This window comes from Macrotis lagotis, chromosome 2, assembly GCF_037893015.1.
Source record: "Macrotis lagotis isolate mMagLag1 chromosome 2, bilby.v1.9.chrom.fasta, whole genome shotgun sequence".
Taxonomy (NCBI): domain Eukaryota; kingdom Metazoa; phylum Chordata; class Mammalia; order Peramelemorphia; family Peramelidae; genus Macrotis; species Macrotis lagotis.
Window position 1 is genome coordinate 60,469,686 of NC_133659.1, and position 21,232 is coordinate 60,490,917.

General features: G+C 38.2%; 2 protein-coding genes across 8 annotated transcripts in view; both read right to left on the reverse strand.

The window, feature by feature from the left end:
• The window catches only part of ADCY10 (adenylate cyclase 10), a 127,241-nt gene extending 125,623 nt beyond the window's left edge, over window positions 1-1,618 (reverse strand). For 6 of the 7 annotated variants that reach the window (XR_012475592.1, XR_012475593.1, XM_074221919.1 and 3 more), the window contains exon 1: window positions 1,538-1,618. The gene's annotated coding sequence lies outside the window, so the exon portion shown is untranslated. The remainder of the gene's footprint in view (window positions 1-1,537) is intronic. The other variant, XM_074221918.1, reaches the window with a different exon arrangement.
• Window positions 1,619-3,571: 1,953 nt separating this feature from the next.
• On the reverse strand, window positions 3,572-21,201 carry MPC2 (mitochondrial pyruvate carrier 2). The gene is made up of 5 exons (XM_074221940.1): window positions 20,740-21,201; window positions 12,622-12,662; window positions 8,073-8,157; window positions 7,398-7,509; window positions 3,572-3,799 (listed from the first exon to the last, which is right to left on the reverse strand). The coding sequence occupies exons 1-5, from the start codon at window positions 20,846-20,848 to the stop codon at window positions 3,763-3,765; spliced, it is 384 nt and encodes a 127-aa protein (XP_074078041.1). The 5' UTR covers window positions 20,849-21,201; the 3' UTR covers window positions 3,572-3,762.
• Between the last annotated feature and the right edge of the window lie 31 nt (window positions 21,202-21,232).

Sequence of the window (21,232 nt, forward strand, 5' to 3'; positions counted from 1 at the left end):
ATTGAGGGATGAAGACAGAGAAAAGGGCATGAGACTTTTATTCTGACCAGCATGACATAGTAGGTACTTAATGTTTGTTTAGTTTTTGCAAGGCAATGGGGTTAAGTGGTTTGACCAAGGCCACACAGCTAGGTAACTATTAAGTGTCTGAGACTGTATTTGAATTCAGATACTCCTGTGTCCAGGGCTGGAGCTCCATCCACTTCGAAACCTAGCCACCCCTTAATTAATGTTTATTGACTTAACTGTCTAGGATCCAGTCTAGATTTGTTAAGTGACATCTAGACCTTCATCTAGGTGATTGCTAAGAATTATGAATAGTAAGGTCATTGTCAGCATTCCATTAGCTTCATATACCATGACTTGTTCAGCCATTCCCCAGTTGATGGGCATCCCTTCAATTTCCAATTCTTTGTCCTTATGAACAAAAAACTGCTACAAATATTTTTGTACCTTAATGATCTCTTAGTGGTATTGCTGGATCAAAGAGTATGCATAGTTTGATAATCCTCTGGGACTCTTCCTGGAAGGCTTTTCTCTAAAGAGACACTCCCATACTAATGAATGCTTTTTGGTTGTGGGCCCCAAGGCTAGCCCATTCTCTTTTCATCTTGTCTACAAGCAGAACAGAAAGACTACCTCTAGTGTTTTGATAAAATTCAGGTACCATCAACATTTATTAAGTGCCTACTGTTTGCCTGCCACTTTGGGGAAAGTTGTGGAGTTGTGAGTTGTTTCAATCTTTCTGTAGAGCAATTTGGAACTATGCCCAGAGGATTATCAAACTATGCATACTCTTTGATCCAGCAATACCACTAAGAGATCATTAAGCTACAAAAAATATTTGTAGCAGTTTTTTTTTTGCATTGACAAAGAATTGGAAATTGAAGGGATGCCCATCAATTGGGGAATGGCTGAACAAGTCATGGTATATGAATGTAATGGAATACTGTTGGGCTTAAGAAACCTGGCAAAAAACCATCCTGGCCCTGAAGGAGCGCCATCATCTGCAGCTGAGGACGTGCGTGGATGTTGTTCACAATTCTGGCTTTTCGATGGGCCCTGCCGTGGCTCCGTGTGGAAGTTAAATGCCCGTGCCCTGTCCGTGTCCTGCCGTGTCCCTGCCCGGGTCCTGCCCGGGTCCTGCCCGTGTCCCTGCCCGGGTCCCTGCCCTGCCCGGGTCCTGCCCGGGTCCTGCCCGGGTCCCTGCCCGGGTCCTGCCCGTGTCCCTGCCCGTGCCCTGCCCGTGTCCTGCCCGGGTCCCTGCCCACTTTGCACCAACCGGCCGCTCCGGCTCATCCTACCCCGGGCCTGCTCCTGGGCCCCACGGCGGCGGCCCGGCCTGGCGGGCAGCCGGGGCCTGCGTTCGGGCGTCAGCTCAGGGCGCTGCACCCTGCCGGGGAAGGAGATGGCAAAGCCTGGGCAGGGCCGACGCCCGGGCAGGCCCGTCCACCCCCGCGGCAGAGGCTTTGGCCCCCTCAGCGCCACGCCCTGCCCCCAGGCCTTGCTCACAGCCCGGCTCGGCCCTGGGCCTCACCTGCCAACAGCCGCCCCGTCCTTCCCTCGGGCTCGGGGAAGGCGCCGGCTACCAAGATGGCCGCGCCCGCCTCGGTCCCGTCACGTGACCCGGCCCCCGTCACGTGACCCCGGCCGCGTGCCCCGCCCCCGCGCGCCTCCCCCAAGGTCAGCGCGGCCGGGCCTGGGCCCCGGGGCCCCCGGGCCGGGCGGTGCCGCCTCTGCCATTGCAGTCAGGGCCCGGGCAGCCGCCCTGCCCAAGGCCGGCCGAACCGGGCTGGGGGGCACCGGGGAGCAGATTAATGTCCATATTAATGTATGGAAGTTCCGAGTAGACCTCATTTCTGGGGACGTTTCTCATGGGGATTTTGGGCTTCAACATGATGATAAACAGGTATTAGATGGCTTCCCCCTTCCCCTCTTGCACCCAACTTTGTCCCAGACTTTTTTTAAATACCCATTTCCAGGTAAAACGCATTCTATTCTAAAAATAAGGTCTATAATACCAAAAAAAAATTCAGGATTATGGGAAAAGATTTCTGTAGGAAACAAAAAAACAAAACAGCCTGGCAAAGGTAACTGGCTCTGAGACAATATATTTTTGAAACCTATGGACTTAACTGTCTGGTTTCATTCCTTGGGGATTTTAAATGCTTTTCAAAATAAAATCTTATTACCATATTTCAAGCTCCTCACACCAAAAAGGAAGCTGCTCAGAAAGTGGCTGTGGTTGCTGCTGCCTCTTAGACCAAGAAAAATTGGATACTCTGAAGTATGTTTTATTATAATGCCTTTTTAAATTATATTACATATTATTTATAATACATTTATTATATTTTTTATTATAATACCTTTTATTAAGTGTTCAGTCACTCAACAGGCAGAGACTTCTTTATGGGACCAGACTTAACAACGGATGGCAGACAAGCTTGTTGCCATTATGGACTTTTTTTTTCCTTTGGGAAAAATCAATTTGAAAGGTCCATTCTTTAAAACCCAGTAAGTTATTCAGTGGTCAAAATCTGTAGGTTCCGAGTGTGTGTGTGTGTGTGTGGGGGGGGCCTGGACCCTCTTAACCTTTAATTTCAATTTTCAATTCTTTAAAGAAAACAAAAACTTTCTGACAATATTTTTGTTTTTAATTGGAAATTGGTTATATTTAAAACATCCAATTTACAGAGTTTGGAAAAGTGTTTCTCAAAAAAAGTAAAAAAAAACCACCCCTTATTTTGGCTAAAAAAAAAGAAGAGGGGGGAAGCAGCTAGATGGTGCAGTAACCAGTCCACAAGTCAGGAGGACCTAAGTTCAAATCCTACCTCAGATACTTAACACTAGTTGTGTGATGCTGGGTAAATCACTTAGCCCTGATTGCCTCATACAAAAAAATTTGCTTCTGAAGCATCTGTAAATCTCGTGTTTCAACAAAAACAAAAAATGAAGCTGGGATCCTGGACCTGAGGAATATATTCCTGGACTGGAGGAATATAGCCATAGAAATATTGTTTATTTTGTTCATCAAGAGACAAGTTGGACAGACTAGAACTTGGCTGGACTGGACACAAAACTTCACTGGTAGTTCTCTCATTGTAGATATAATTTGCTATTCTATTGTCAGAATTTTATTCTTGAGAGGTTCCCATTCATCTTGCTCCATCTCTTAATGTCTCTGGTCATTTCTAGGAGTCTGGATTACATATGTGAACAGGCATCTTTTTTCTAATCATTTTGAAATTTGCTCTTCCAAAGTCATAAATATATAGTTCATCATGCCAATGGCTTCCACTTGATTCAAAGTCAAATCAGATTAAATTTACATACTGAGCTTGTATTTGCTGAAAACTTATCACTCTCCAGATACATCTTACCCCACCCCATCTCTCCCCATTTGCCTCATCAAACAGCTGTTCTTAGGCAAATAAAGTCTATCCCTAACTGAACAATGGAATGTGTTCCATAGAGGCAGCCCAATTATCAAGAGGCAAATGTGACTGGTCCTATGTAGGGTGAATAGAGATTTTATACACTTAGCAAATTATACAAACATAGAGAGAGAATATTACTAAAAGTGTATTTTATTTTCAGTTCAATCAAGGTACTGAAATAATGACTACTGTTACAGTCTCAACCACTGAACATTAATATTGTTAGCATTATCTTTTTGAAAACCAAATAAAATTAAATTAATCAAACTAGGTCCCTTTGGTGGCAATAACTGCTTCTGGATTTGTCCAGCATATCAAGAGTCCTTTACAATTCTTGTTTAGTCTTTAATTCCTGTTGATACCTGTAAACAAAAACAGAAGGCAGCAAATATCATTTCTCTGGAATAAGAAGAGGAGAGGAGAAAGATTTTGTTAGCCCATTTTCTAGCTTCCTAAACCATTGTAGGCAAGGATAAACATAAGGCAAAATTTGTACCAGAGACTCATCCACATTTGGTTAATGCAGATAATAAAAGGAAATTTCAAGTGCTACGAAGTTTTAATTAATTAGACATTTGAGATAAAATTCTAACTCTAACCTTATTGCTTATAACTTCATGAACCAAAATGGTTTTAATCTTAATTTTTCTATTATATATTTAGGTCAGTAATGGAAATAGAGAAAACATTTGGAATTAGCCGTCTCTCATATGTCTGAGGAAGCAACTCAGGGAAAAGGGTAACTCTGGGCTTAATTCTATTTAGAAGAAAACTTAGTTGAAGAACCAACTTAGAAGCGACAGAAACCTTGGGATAAAATGCTTTTGTGGTGATGTTATTGTTTGTTCTTCATTCTCAAAGAAGACATCAGTTGAGATAATGGCTTTACTATACAACTTTGGCAAATTCTACAGTTTAAGTAAAGTTAAAGTCCTTGTGATACACTGCAGTATTAACTATTCATTAGTTAATTATGGAATCATTAAATAAAGGGTTACAGAATGTCCTGGCTTCATAAAAGACATTCCAAGAAAGACAATAGTTTTGTCTTATATAAAATTGCTACTTCTGGTCAAAGACTATTTTTTGCATTCAAACTGATTATAAAAATAACAAAATTGTACATTAAGAAAAATGAATTATCTAAAGTCACTTATCTAGTTATCAGCTGAGCTGGGATTAGGACCCTAGGCTTCCTACTATATTGTTAAGTACTTTTCTGTAACAGTGGGAGGTAAAAGTTTGGCCCCAAGATTAAACATTATGACCAAGTACTTTTCTTTATAATTGGAAGTTGAAATAAGACTTAAGAAAATTGGGTCAGTAATTAATTGAATTGGTCAGTCCTAACTAGACCTTTCTTTTTGCCTTCTAATCTTCCTGAGACTTTAAAATATGTTAGGATGCCACGCAAGAAAAATGGATTAATGTATGTATTCTTAAGGGATATTAAATAGGTGATGTGGTTAGGGGAAATCTTGAAGGGAATATGAGATGAAACTTTGGGAAAAGTTTATATTGTTTTCAGATGAGATTTTCCATATGAGGATATGTAACATACAGAAAAACAAAAAGCTTTTCAACACTGAAAAAAAACCCTGAGAAATCAAAGCACCAAAATAAAAGTCATCTTAGTAAAGGAATGAAGAGTAAGTAAATACAGTCAACTGAGGGACCAGATCTATGAGTCATACAGAAAAGACAAAAACAAGCATTTCTAAAGCACCTACTATGTGCCAAGCCTTGCCTTAAGTTTGGTAACTATTATCTCATTTGATTCTTACAACAATCTAGAGGCAGGTGATATTATCATCCTCATTTTCTAGCTGAGGAAACAGAAGTAGACACAGGGGAAGTAACTTGCTCAGTGAGAGTACATGCAGTCTGAGGCTGGATTTGAACTCAGATCTTCCTTACTGGAAGCCCACTGCTCTATCGTACCACCAGTGGCCACTAAGCCTTTTAGCCTATACCTTTTGTAAACTCAAAACCATATAAAATCCTCCTAACAAAAAGATTAATATTTAAAAGGAGATAATATCTGACTGGAATTAAGATGTGAGAGGTATTTTAACCAAGAAAGGAAAATCTGTAGAGTTGGTCAAGTGAAAATTAAGGTCATGGAAGAAATAGATACAATTTATAAAAGGGGCTAGTTGAGATTTATTATATTTCTAGCAAACTGAAGGAAATTATAAAAAAAATAGTCTTAATACCAAGAAAGCCTCTCTCAATGTGTGATCTACAAAATAATCAGAATTATTTGGTTATTTCACCTGCCCCTTTCAAATACTTCATACTGATCTTTTGTTATCACCTTTATAACTGAATGTATATAACTTCTCTTATAACATAACTTCTCTTAGCCAGTGATCCATCCCTTTTAACAAAGAATTAAACAAAGAGAAAAACAGTTTAGTCAATCTAACCAATACATAAAACTAAGACTTTTAACTTATTAAATATTCTACATCTACAGTACCCCAACTCTGAAAAGGAAGGATGTAAATTTTCTCAACTAGGTGAGATCAAATAAGATACTTGTAAAGTGCTTGGTACAATGGCTGGAATACAACAAGTGATATATAAATGTAAGCTATTAGCTAGGAACCCTTTTTTGGGACCAAACTTTTACCTCCTGCTTTTACTTTTAAGGAGCTAATCATTATTACAAAGATTATATACATTATGACCAAGTTCAAATTATACCAGGAATATAGTGCTGGTATCAAAATCACATATTTACATCCATTAAAAAAAAAACCCCTTGGATAAGTTACAACACTCATTCCAGTTAATTGGGGCACCTAGGTGGCACAGTGGATAGAACACCAGCCCTGGAGTCAGGAGGACCTAAGTTCAAATCAGGCCTCGGACACTTAATTACCTAGCTATGAGACCTTGGGCAAGTCACTTAACCCCATTACCTTGCAAAAAAAATTATAAGAATCTATCTAAAACCACCAGCAAGCATTATTTGTAATGGACATAAGCCAAAAGTTTTCCCAATAAGATCAGGAGTGAAAACAAGGATACCCATTATCCCCAATATTATTTCAATATTGTAGTAGAAATGCTAAGAGAAGGAAAAAAAATCAAAGAAAGCTGAATGGGTGAAGTCATAAAACCTCTTTCTGTGGATGATATAATGGTATATTTAGAAAACTGTAGAGATTAAAGTAAAAAGCTAGTTGAAACATAAATTTTAGCAAAGTAATGGAATATAAAATAAAACTACAAAAATCACTAGACATTTCTACATATCACCAACAAAACCCAGCAAGAAGAGATAGTAAGATATAGTACATTTAGAATAACTCTTGACATTATAAAATCCCTGGGAGTATAATTGATAAGACAAATCTAGGAACTATATGAATATAATTATAAAACACTTTTTAAAGAAATAAAGTTAGATTTAAATAATTGGAGAAATATTTATTGTTCATATGGATGAGCAAAGCCAATATAATCAAAATGACAATTCTCTCAATCTACTTATTCAATGCTATCCCAATTAAAGTACTAAAACATTTTATTGAGCTAGAAAAATAACAAAATTTATTTGGAAGACAAAAGTCAAGAATATCAAAGTAATTAATAAAAAATTGTGAAGGAGACAGGGAAAATGTGTTTGAACAAATTTATTCCAATTCTAATTGTCCTGACTTTGATTATATAATTTGTGAAGTCTCTCCCTACCAGACATTTATTACCTCAGATCATTTTCTGAGACACACACCTCTACTTGACTTAAGCATCATAAAGTTATATATACTATCATTCATTAACTGGATCTACCAAAAACACAAAGTTCAGCAAAACTACAATATAATATAGTAATGGTTACTTTAACATATTATTTGATAAATTATTTGTAGATTCACTTGATACATAAAATAACATTTAACACAACAGACTTTTTGGGAAACATATATATGCTTATATTAATAAGCATACCTCCATATACGAAAGAGCTGAGAGGCTCCTGCTGCACCAACAAAAAAATTAACAGCAAACAGACTCCAGTTTTTAGGAATAATAACAAGGGAGTATCTTGACCAAATGAATCCTGTTAAAACAAAAAAGAAACAAAGCATGGGAGGAAAAGCTTTAACTACTGTTGCACAGCTAATTTTAGATATTCAATTTTTAGTGTTAAATAGCAAGAAATTTAAAGAGTACCAAACTGAGATGGTGTGATGCCAGGATTCCCCCTCCCCCTAAATCTTAGTTGTTAAAAGGTTCATATCCAGTGTGATGCAAAATAATTTTTTTCCTACTCAAAAAGGAAAACTATTTTCTGTTCACTCTTATACAATTCATTTGAATCTACAAAAACATTAATAGAGTTCATTTTTTTTTTTGATCCAGATCTGAAATTTCTTTGGTATAAGGACCTCAGGACGTTGAAACTCCCCCTCTAGTAGATGAGGAGCAGCAACCTATGTGTAACCTGTTAGGTCCTAGTGATTACTTGAAGAGCATGAGAAGGACAATGATTTAACTGTGATCACCTGGCTAGTAATTGTCAAGACCCCAGATTTTACCGAGTTCTCTGTACTCTATCAGATGCCTTTGGTAAGTACATTTAAAATAAAAATGAACGGCATGATGAAGATTAGAAACCCTTACCTGTAGCCATCAACACAGCAGACTGGGCTGTGCTCAGTTTTTCTGCAGGCCTGGCCATGTCAGCCAATCCAGCACAAACCAACCCCTGAAAAATACACATGCCATATCCGCAAATTAATGAGCAATATAGATGAAAACTGCTTGGAAATTAATCATATAATTGTCTCTCTTCATTCTTTTGCTTTTCTATAGGATTGGTTTTTCAAAATGATATAGGACAGATTTTGTTTTAGAATAACAAAGTAAATATATTTGAAACATATTGCTTGAGTATCAAAGCACAGGACTACTTCTCCAAATACAAGTAACTTTTAAACATGATGTATTCAGGAATTATTCACAACTATAGCAAACATAACTTATCCTCATTCAGAAAGTGCAGTTATGTCTTCATTATATTTCTGAAGCATATTCTTTTAAATTTCCTGGGAAATTCTGTTAGACATTTCCTACCCATGCTCTTAGACATATCTATATCAAAGCACATTTTGGAAAAGGATATAAGTTTTAAACAAGAAATTACATCATTTTCAATGAATCACATTGGTCCAAGAAGACTGTTTAGCTAGTTTCATTATGAAGTTTGGAGGCATAATTAGAGGTCTGTGGTGGAAAATTCCTTGATTCTAATCCTCTAATTTAACTCACTCTTCCTCTCTCTCTTCTAAGCTTTCATTTTTCTGTTATTTTCTTTTTTCCCTCTGCCTTGCTCTACCTCTTCAACATGGGAACAAAATCAGATAAAGAAAAGGCAGAGGGAGTGTATTTTGAGGCTTCTGCTGTACAAAGTGGTTTTAAAAAATGATTTGAAATTTAATAACCATCAAAAAAATCATCAAATATGCTTAGCTTTTAAGAAGGCAAAACTGAACAGATTATCAAACAAGAGAGCTGAGTATCTGTGATGACCCTGGTAATGAGTATGCCATATGGCAGCATTTGGTGACTATTTTTCAATTGTTTTCTGCCTCCTTTGTAGGCTGGGTTAGCAATAAATTGGGAAAGTATTCATACTGTTTATTAATTCCCTTTTTCCAAAAAGTCATTGTGTCAAATGGCCAGGACTTTGGGGTAAAGCAAATCTTAATTTCCCTTAATCTTTTGCATGAACTCAAATCTACTTATATGTAGGTTTAAATTTCAGTAAATGATCATTTTTATCATGTGATCATTTTGATTTTGATGACACAACAATATCAAATGACATAATGTGCATGTGAAAATAATTTATTCAGTCAACCCACAAGCATTTATTATGTGCCTCTGTGCCAGGTACACTTTGCTAGACTATGGGCATATAAATATAAAGAATGAATCAATCCTCTAAATAGAAATTATTGTATCTCTTCCAGCTCTGAATCTGTGACCTTAAGATTACAATGGGAAAGCACTATATATATATATATATATATATATATAGTGCTTTCCCATTGTATATATTCCCATTGTATATATATATATATATATATATATGTGATTCTATGATTAATTGTATAAAGCACCATTAACAGATCAAAAATTTTCTAGAAAAGCAAATTATTTTGTATCAGTTAAGCTATAAACAAATTCACAAAATACGAGGTTTAATGTATACTATTTGAAATCTAGGAGACAACATAAAACAAAAATCTTAATCTATTTTTTTCCTCCCTCTCTCCCTCTCCCTCTCCCTCTCTCTCTCTCTCTCTCTCTCTCTCTCTCTCTCTCTCTCGCTCTCTCTCTCTCTCCCTCTCCCTCTCCCTCTCTCTCTCTCTCTCCCCCCTCCTGTCCTCTCTTCCCCTTTTCTCCCAAATTTTTTCCATAAAATTACTTTAAAAATATTTTAACACTCAAGGATCTGTTGTTTCACTGGTGTGGGTGCTTCATCTGGCAATTTCGATAGCAACAACTCTATACCTTTAGAGATAGTCTTAAGAGAATTACTACAGTCAGTATTATTCAATTTGTCCTGACGCCAACCTAGTGATGATCATCTCTGATACACTCCTATCACTGTGACAAGGGTGGACTCAAGGACATTCCATACCTGCTTCCCTGGGGCAGTTGTAAGGATAAAGTGAGATAATGTTTGTAAAGCATTTTTGTAAACCTTAAAATGCTATCACAACACTATTATTTTGTGTTCTTTTCCTACATAATAATAACATCTAAACCCTAAGGAAAGCTGAATTTTTATTTGTGAACCTAGAACTAAAACTCACTCAGATGACTCCTTCTGGAATTAGTGGTAATCCGGAGTTATCCAAGTGTTATCATTCCCATTTTACAGATGAAACAGAGCTTAAACTATTTGCTAGGGGTATACATGTAGTGAGGGCTTTCCAATTCTGAATGGGTTGGGGCTCTATCCACTGGGTCACTTGCTATAATGCTCTATTCTATGGTGGCCCCCAATTTCACACACATTTTTTTTTTTTTTAGATTTTTTCAAGGCAACGGGATTAAGTGGCTTGCCCAAGGTCACATAATTAGGTAATTATTAATTGTCTGAGGCCGAATTTGAACTCAGGTACTCCTGACTCCAGGGCCAGTACTCTATCCACTGTGCCACCTAGCTGCTCCTATACATTTCTGTTTTAAAAGAGAAAATAAGGAGAGCAAGAAAAGAGGAAATTAAAAATAAAACACTATTAAAGAAAGGATTTTGATTTGCAACCCAAATCACAGGTATGTATGTATACCCAAGTATACAAAAGATACATAATATGATATAATGCATTTTTGATAAAAAAACTCTAGCTTTAAAAAACTTTACCCTATTATCTCTAATGTCTCCTCCTTAAATTCCTAGAAAAAGTTGTGAGTACATTTATTTTCCTTGCTTCCACTTCCTGCTCACTGTAATCTTAACTGAAACCATTCTCTCCATTGGCAAAAACAATCTCTTAATTCTTCATGACCTTGGTTTAACAGATAATACTATCAACTAACTTCCTAAACCAATTGGATTTTTTATGACACTGTTTTCTCTTATCTTTTTAAACAATCCACATACTGCTTAATATGTGGATTTATCCAAGAGCTCTATCCTAGTCTTTCTCCTCTTCTTCTTCCTCTTCCCTCTGGGATCTCCTCAATTCCCTAGGGCTCGGTTTCTGTGCAGATGATCCTTGAATCCAGGCCTTATCTTTCCCAGAGTTCAGAACCTCATTACAAATTACCAATTGGACTATCTCCAAGTAGATATATCTTAGGCACCTCAAACTAAATATCAAAAAACAAAAACAAAATTCCACAGGTTCAGAAAGCTAGCATCAGAGTCTGAGGCTACATCTGAACTCAGTTATCCTGAATTCAAGGCCAATATCCTTATTCTATCTACTATACTACCTAACTCCCTTTTTAAAAAAAAATATTTTATTTATTTTCCAACTATATACAATTGTAGTTTCTACTAGTCTTTTTTTGCAGAAATTATTTTTTTGAATTTAATAATTTCCTCCCCTCCCACCTCCTCCCAACAGAAGGCAATCTAATAGTCTTTACATTTGTTTCCATGATATGCATAGATCAAAATTGAATGTACTGAGAAAAAAACATATCTATAAGGAAGAAAGAAAATATTAGAGATAGTGAAATTATGTAATACATAAGACAACTTTTTAATAATTGCAAATAATCATCTTTGGTCTTCCTTTAAACCCCAGAGTTACTGCTCTGGATACAGATGATACTCTTTATCATGAATCCCCTAAAATTGACCCTGATCATTGCACTGATGGAGCGAGCATATCTACTAATTCCCTTTTCAATACTAGTTAAGGTTCTATTCATTCTTGTTTAGTCTGTTCCATTGGTCTTTTTTTTAAAAAACAATATTCAGATAGTTTTGATGACTGCTGCTTTATGATATAATTTGAGGTCTAGGAATGTAATTGCCCCCCTCATTCCACCTTTTTTTTTTTAATAAGTTCCCTTGATAGTCCAACTCTTTTACCTTTTCAAATAACTTTTTTATATTACTTTTATTAACAGGTTCTGTTAATTTCTGATCTTACCTATCATAGGAATAGTTAATGCTACACGTACTGGTATTACCATGATTTGCTGAGAAGTAGCAATACAGAAAAGTCAAAACATCAAGATTTCAACAGGATGAACTGGATTGTAAGTTCTAAAATTCTAAAGGAATAAACACTGAGTCAAGTTGCCTTTCACTCCAGCTTTCACATTAAAATAAAAATTAATTGTAGGGTAGAAATTAGTTTTCAAAATAATTTTTAAATAATTAAAAATGCCTGAAATTTTTTTTTTTTATTTAAGCTAAATTAGTTAAAGCTGTATGGTCTTCAGGATACAGAACTAGAATTTGAAGAACTAAAGTTTTATTATTTCCTGATGCCTCCTCAGTTTGCATTCCTTTATCTTATAAGTTTCTCACACATACCTCAGCATGATAATGAAGAGACTATTTGCTCTAAAGTAATTTTAAGGCAGAGAAATATATTTTTAAATTACAAAATCATTTGCTCCTAATAACCTGTGCAGTGAAAAAATAAAGATTTAGCCATTCAGACATTTCTTATTATTTGACTGAAGTCAAACTCACCCATTTCATAATTGGTGCCCAGAAAAATACAGTTTTAGGACCTGAAAAGAAAGGGAAAAATTAAGACATAAAAACCAATATTTTATATGAAATGCATACCACATTACCACCTCACACTAATCCAATTGGCAAATATGGAAAAAAAAAGGAAAGTTGAAAATGAAAGAAAACTATTTGGAATGGAGTTGTGAACTGATCCAACCATTTTAGAGAGCCAAACTTTGGAACTATGCTCAAAGGGCTAATAAACTAGTACAATACTCTAGTCCATAACACCACTATCAGATCTGTATCCTAAAGAGATCATAAAAAAAGGGGGAAAGACTTACATGTACAAAAATATTTAAAGCAGCTTTTTTTTTTGTAGCGGCAAAGAATCAGAAATTGAGGGGATGCCCAACAACTGGAGAATGGCTGGACAAATTGTGATATATGGATGTGATGGAACACTATTGTTCTCTAAGAAATCATGGGAAGGTGGATTTCAGAAAATCTATTAAGATTTACATGAACCAAAGCTGAGTGAAGTGAGCAGAGGCAGGAGAACATTACACACACACACACACACACACACACACACACACACACACACACACACACATTAATTAGCTCTTGAAAAGAGAAAAAACTATGGAGTCTGAATGTAGATGAAAACATACTATTTTCACTTTTTAAAATGTTTTATTCCCCCCCCCCCTTTAGTTCTGATTCTTCTTTCACAACATGACTAAAATGGAAATACATTCAACAAAATTGTACATATATAATCTGAATCAAGTTCCTTGCTTTCATGGGGACAGGGGGAAGGGAGACAGAAAAATGTATAAATAAATGCAATCAGCAAAACTCATAGATCTAAGCTTCTAAGTTGAAGAGGAAATGCTGATCACCTTAGAATGATAAAATTGCAGGTCCATTTAAAAAAGAGATAAATATAGCAGTATTAGAAATATTTCACTGTAACACTAATGGTTACAGATATATTTATCTGTGATTTTAATAATGAGACAATGATAGCTATGCTACCTAGCCTTTTAAAAGTGAAGAATGTCAACCTTTTTATCTGGCATTTGAAATAGAGAAAACATTCTAATCACTTTTGTGTAAATCACGGTACCTTCTCAATGAAAATACTACAAATCTGGTTACTACATCTCTAGACCCATAATGATCAAGAGAGTAGAGCTGTTTCAATGAGAGTAGACCACATCAATCAAGACTTTTCAGTACTGAGAAAAGGCAGACAACCAGGGATATGACTGAAGACAAGTCACAGGTTTGGATGGAGGCTTGATCAGAGACTTGTTCAGCTATAGTCAAGGTTTAAAAGGGGCATTTTGTTTTTTACAAAATGGGTAGTACATATATGAACCTGGGCCATAGAGTAGGACAGGCTGAAGTCTACAGAGGGTATCTTATTCCTGAAGTTTATGTCTGAAAGACACATCAGAAGCCTGAATAAAAAAGATTTTTTTGCATTCTTTCCCCAAATTTGGCAGATAAGAAAACTTATCTCTACCATGAGCATATTCTATTTTTCATTCTAAATAAGTATCTATAGATTGGAAGCAGATTATTGATGAGGCCACTATAACAATCTGTACAAAAAGGAAGGTGGCCTGAACACCAGTGATGGGGTGTTCAAGGGACAGCAATGTTACGAAGCTGGGTGTCCAGGGGGTTTGTGTGGAGGTGCAGGAAGGACCTGGAGGAGCCTCCAGGAGGGGACTGGATAAGGTCCTTTCTAGGTCTAGAGCAAGGCTCTTACTCAGTCATTACTAGCAGGGATTATTTCTAGTTCCTCTGATTTGATGTGGGTTTTTAAAGGATGGAAAAGAAGTCCAAGAGTGTAACCCTAGGAGAAGTGCTAAAATTACAGGGAGAGGAGACACAAAAAGATGCAAAGCAGCCCAAAATAACAGTTTTATGGGTTACAGCCAAGTGAGGATAGGCTAGGATGAGCCACCCCACTAGCCTGGGGCAGGCCAGGAACTAAAGGCCCAAGGGATGGAAGAGGGAGCAAGGACTCACATGGCTCTTGTAGGGATGGGGCAGTGAATGCAGGTAGATCCTTAAGGTAGATCCTTCTTTTCTGAGCTAGTTCTGGGGCTTGTCTAAAGGGACTATAATGAAGCCTTTCCTGGCAAGGTGAGCATGAGTATGGGGCTATGGAAGACATAAGATATGGAAGATATAAGGATTCAGAAACTGATTAGACATGAGGTGAAGAAATAAGGGTAAAAAATAACCTCCAAATTATGACCATATAACTGAACTTAACATCTTTCCCTCTAAACCCCCCCCCCCCCCCACTTGTTTGTATTTAATTGCTTTTTGTGTCCCTCATTTGATTAAGGGCAAGGTCTCTTTTTTGAATCCCCAGAATTGATACCTTAGGTACTAAATAAATTGTCTGGGGTTTGACTGATTGGTCACGAAAGAAAAGGTAAATGTCAAAGGGAGAAGGATATTAAGCTTAGTTCACATCTATTATAGATTTATACTTTGGTAACAGTACTTGGTGACAGTATGAAAGGGAATCTCAGCCATTCTGTCAATTTCTCTCTCATTTTTTACTTTATTTTCCAAAACAATGCTGTTAAACTTAAATACAAATAGATTCAGGCAGGTGCATATTGATTTAGAAAACCCCAAATTATCTATGCAGTATTGTATTTTTATTAATTGTGTTAAATATTTCCAATTTCATTTTCATCTGGTTCCAGTTGCACTTGAGAGGCTGTCTGCTCTAGATCAGCATTCTTACTTTTGCTTCTGTGACAGAATCATCTGGGATCTTTTCACTGTCCTCTCAGCACTTCCTTATTTCCTCTTCAGCTAGACTGTAAACTCCTCATGCCTCCAGGATTTAGCATGGAGCTTGGCCCAGAGTAAGATTTTAATAAATGCTTTTTAAACTATAGTTTCCTGTCTGCAATTGTTGTTCCTCCTAGCAGATCATTTCCTTAAGGTGGTAGACTTAAGTTAACTCATAATAAGTGCAAGATGGGTGAGCAAACTAAATGCTCTGTAAAATATGAGGACGGAAAGATCATTTATGACCCACTCACAGGGAAGGGAAAAAAACATAAGAACACTTCCAAGAGGCTGTGGCATCTGAGTTCTACTTTAAAAGAATGTGTGTTTACTGGATTGACTGTTTTGTACCATAGCAAACATACAATTTTAATTACAGGACTTAACTTTAAAGTATGTCCTCTGAAGATTGACAAAAGGAAATACTAAAAACATAGGCAAAAGCAATTGGTTTGGAGAATGTATATTAGATATACATACATAAATGTACACATATATGTAAGAATAGCTGAAATTATGATAAAAAGATGTTAAAAATCTAAGACCAAAAAATTATCTATACTTTATTACCTGTTTACAAGTTTTGTTTTTCCATCCCCCTCCCTAAGGCAATTGGTGTTCAGTGGCTTGCCCAGGGTCACAAGTGACTAGTAATTGACTCCAGGGCTGGTCTTCTATCCACTCGGCTCCTAACTGTCTCCAATTCAGTGTATGAAGAAATTCTTCAGTGGAGTTTGATGAAATCATAAGGCAGCTTGCCATTGACTGGCCAAAGGATCAACCAGGTCCCTGGTGTGCCTTTAAAAGACAACACCCAGGGACAGCTAGGAGTTCAAATCTGACTTCAGACACTTAATTACTTAGCTGTGTGGCCTTGGGCAAACCACTTAACCCCATTTGCCTGGCAAAAACCTAAAAAAAAAAGTCAATACCTATTCTGCTGTCAAAATAATTTCTTTAAAGTGTGGCAATGACTATGCCACCTTCCTTGCTTAATAAACTCCAATAGTTGCCTATAACTTTTAGGTCAAGTTATAAACTGTTCTATTTCAAATCAACACTTCCCTTCATGGCCCCTTTTAATCACTCAAATCTCCTTACAATAATGATCACTCTTCACATACTGGAATTTAACCAAACTGGCTACTCCTCGCCCTTCCATCCAGCAGGGTCAGCCCCTCTGCTCAAGATGCTCCTCTTCCTAATCTCCTTTCTGGGGTCCCTGCCTTCCCTCCAGTCCTGGCTCTAGTCTAATTTTCTTCAGGAGGTTCCACATTTCCCCTGAGCTCTTCTTGCAGCCAAGGTTTTCTTGTGCTTTACACACACATCGAGGACAGGAATATTTCATTTTTCATTTTTTTGTCATGGTATATTCGGTGTCCAGCAGAGCTTCTGACACATACTGGATGTTTAATAAATACTTGTTGATTGACTGAAGGTATTATTTGCTATGGACATATGCATTTCAGAGCTCAAGTCTGAAGTCCTGCTACTGTTAACATTAGCTAGTTAACCTTATGTTCAGTCATAAAGGTAGGATATTAAACCTAAGAGGAACAAATAAAAATGTGAAACAATTTAGAGAAGATAAATATTTGTTTCTGCTATTATCATAAACTATCACATACAAGTAAATGCCCATCAATATTATACAGTGTAAAAACAAACCTCAAAACACAAGTTACTTTGTTATTTGAAGGTGGTTTTCTATACTAAACAAAAATGGGTGTTAAACTGGAAATATCCTGCCAGAAATTAAGTTCAAATCAGAATCTTTCACCATATGCCACACAATAAACTCCAAATAGATATAAGCAAACTAAATATAAAAGTTTTAAATGCCTTAATGACATTTTTTGTTAATCTATTATCATCCTTCCCTGTTCCCTCGGAGAAAAAAATGACAAATATGCAAAGCTGGGCAAAACAAATTCCCATACTGACCAAGTCTGAAAATGCATGTCTCATTCTACACCCAGAGTCCAACACCTTTCTCATTCAGGAGGTAGAATAGCACACTTCATCCTGAGTCTTCTGATTGGTAACTGCACTGCACAGTCTTTCAAGGTTGTACTAAGTTATTCTTCAAATTCTGCTCACTTTGCACTGTATCACCAGTTCATATGGATCTTTCGAGGTTTCCCTGCAACCTTCCATAAATTTCTTACATTACTTGCTTAGTCATTCTCCAAATGATGGCTATCCCCTTTTGTCACTATGGAAAGAGCAGCTATAACATGTTTTTGTACATCTGGATCTCTTTCCCTCTAGTTTTGCTGGATGAAAGGGCAAAATGCAATTTTGGGCTTAGGCTCATCAGACTGATTCATAGCTTCATAAACAGTGCCTTAAGGTGAAGATTCTTCCTTGTTTGTCATTCTCCTTTGTCATCTTCACCAGCCTATTGTGAGGTAGAACCTCTGTTGCTTCATTTAACTACTAATGATTCAAACATTTTTTTCAAATGGCTGCTGAAAGTTTAGATTTCTTCTTTTGAAAACTTCCTGCTCGAATGCATTTATCATTTATCTACTAGGGATGGACTTTTGTTCTTCAGACATCTGAATGAGCTCTCTGCACAGCTGAAGAAACATGCTTTAAAGACATTCCCCCAACTCAAAGTCAACTAATGCAATTGCATTGGTTCCATTTGTGCTAACAACACTTTAAACATACCTTTTCTGAATTGCTGAAATATCTATAAGTGTCTTATTTTTGTTCCAATCTCAAATCTAGACAACCAGGGGACTGGCCTGACTCAGGGTCCAGATTAGAATACTGTCATTCCCATTTCTATTTTCCTTGATATTTCATTTTGGTTTTGTTGAAGATAAAAGACTATCACTAAGTCACTAAAGTTTGTTGATAGTACACGTAACATTTATTTCCACCCCTTTTAAATACTCTTCTGGACACAACACATTCCTGTATATGTACATAATATGACACAATCTTGTCAAAGGAAAACGTTGTGGAATATACTTAAAATTCTAATTATTTCAGTAATCTTGCAATCACATTAAAAAATAAATCTAAATCTTTGGCTAATTCTTTTAATTATTTCCTGAAATACAGCTCTGAAAAACAGGCTTTAAAAAAAAATAATGGTTTTTAAAGAAGTACAGTGATTCTTTGAACCAGGAGCTACTAGACTATTCAAATCACCCTGGCTTTCGTTAAATGACCAATAATAGCCTACAGTCCAAGACCCAATGGCTCACTGTTTAGATTCTGAAGGCTTATAATGAATGTGAATATTAGCAACCATTTTCTGTTCAGGCCAGAAACCCAGACTGGTTATTTTTTAAATGGTTTATTGGGTCATCTTTGGTCTCAATTCTTACCTAGCTCTTTGTCATTGGATAAAGTTGGCTAAGACAGGCCTTAATTTGAAAGCCCAAGATCACCCTTGTATCCTGGGCCAGGGCCATCACCAGTCATCTTGACTCTTGTTCTTGCTACTGGAATTTGATGACTTGAGCAGAGTGAGACTGATGACTTTCTGAAGCTCTGTTTCACTTAAATTCAATTAACAAACATATCTAAGACATCACCCTTCCTCTTGAAATCATTGGCTCTCTTTGAGAATGAAGGCTGAAGAGTAAGAATTGGATATAAGTACATAAGAAATGTCACAAGAATGGTGAGAGAAATGGGACCAATATGAGAAATTCAATCAAACATTTATTTATTAAGGACCTACTCTGAAGACCTAGAACTTATGAGGTGTGTTAAAAGTGATGGGAGTTCTCTGTCACCCCCATCTAAAAACTATAAGTGTTTTGGCAAAGAGGATGCAAATATCATTAAAAAGTTATTCACAGGAAGAGCAAGTTTGAGGATATAGAGGGAAGTTAGGCAAATAAATGTCTTTTCCATCCTCCTTGAATACCTTACATTTATGAATCATTTTCAAGTTTACAAAAAAAACTTTACTCACAACAATCCCTGAAGGCAGTTCAAGTGTTTTACAGATAAACAGGATCTGCAAGGGTCATTTACATAAAAAGGACTTAAAACTAGGTTGTCTTTATGCCCTGTGTTTTTTCTAGTATACCATAGCTGTTTAACTGATATATATCTATGATGTAAGACTGTGACTAGTCTTTCAGGGTTGAAATAAACTCGCAAGGATTCATTATTTTAAAGCAATAAAGTCCCAAAGATTGTTGCAGAGACTATGGGGCCCAATCAAGAAGAATATAGATAAAAGTCACTTTTCCAATGCTATGAAATGCTTCACCTGAAAAATATATGATCTTGAAAAATATAGTTCTATAGCAGAAAGCTCAAAAAATAATATTCTTGGAGTTTGAAACATTTTAGTTTGATTTAAAAGCAAAAAATCATGAAAATACTATTGTCACTTAAGAGGGGACAAAGCTCCCTAAACTTATGTCTATAGAGAGTAGATCTCTATTTTATCTCCTGGGTGCAACAAAATGGTGACCTAGTGGTCACAAAGGACAGCATGCTTAGAAAAAATTGCAAAACTTATTGAAAGAATTTAAGATCAAAATCTAGAGCTGAACAAGACCTTTGAATCCTCCTGCTTCAACCCCCGCCAATTGGATAGAGGAAGGGTCACACAGGTAGTGAATGTGGGATTGGGACTCAGGTCTTTTTTTTTCCCATTGACCTTGAAGCTACAGTAAATGAAGGGGGAGAAAAAGGAGCCAAATCTATGCAAAATAACTTTTCCTTAAGGTCGCATAGTGGATCCCAGATTAACTGTTAGCATTAGTCACATCAGTTAATTATATATATTCCCCTTAGGGTCTGAGCCTTTTGTTTATTTTGTCCTGTCAGGACCTGTAATTTCATTAATATAAAGCAGAGAGAGATGTCAAACTTGCAAAAACTCCCGAGTGCGGTGGAAATCACATTAAAATGGAAAGCTTTTAACAAATGAAATAAAATAAAAAAAAAACATTAAAACGAGTCGGGGCTCGTCTGCGGTGTTCTAAGTCGCCTCCGGCCAGGCGGCAGGGATCGGAGCCTGAGGAGCTCCGGGTAAGGAGGGGGAGCGTGTCTCCGGGGCTGGGGGCCCCGGGGGCGGCTCCTGGGGGGCCGCTACGCTCCCCTCCCGTGTCCCGGGGGGACACTGCGGCCGGGGCCCGGCCCGGGCCAAGGTCATCCATCCCCATCTGCCTCCGTGTCTCACGGACGCGGCCCCCCCCCCCCCCCGTGCTGCCCCGGGCCGCGGCCAGGGCCAAGCAGCCCCCCCTCCCCGGGCGGCCGGCGGAGTCACGAGGGCCGAGCGTGGGGGTGCCGGGGGTTTCGGGGAGCGTCGGCCGTTACCTGCCGGGTGGTTGTAGAGCGGCCTCAGCTTTTCGGGCAGCATCAGCTCCACCTTGTCGAGCAGCCGGTGGTAGGTGGCCCGCAGGCCTCGCACCCCGGAGGCGGCCATGCCCTCGGCCGAGACGCGGCGACCCAGGCCGGCCCGTCACCCCGGCGCCGCCGCGCTGCCCCAGGGTGCCCTGCTCCCCGAGTGGCCCCGCCCCCTGCTCGCGGCGGCCCCGCCCCCGCTGACGTCACGCGCCTCCCGCCGCGGCTATTGGCTTCTCTGGGGGGAGGGCGAGTTCCGGGAAGAAGCCGCTCGTCATCGGCGGCTTCCGGCTTCGGGCGCCATGTTGGAGAAGGGCAAAAGAAGCTACGCCCGCTTCCCCTCGCCTTTCTCCCCGGGGCGGAGGCCGAGGCCCCGTTCGGGACGGGCCCCCCGCGGCGCCCCGTGCCCGCCGTGGACACGGCGCCCCGCTGCCCCCGGGGCCCCCGGAGCGGAGCGGCGGCGGGA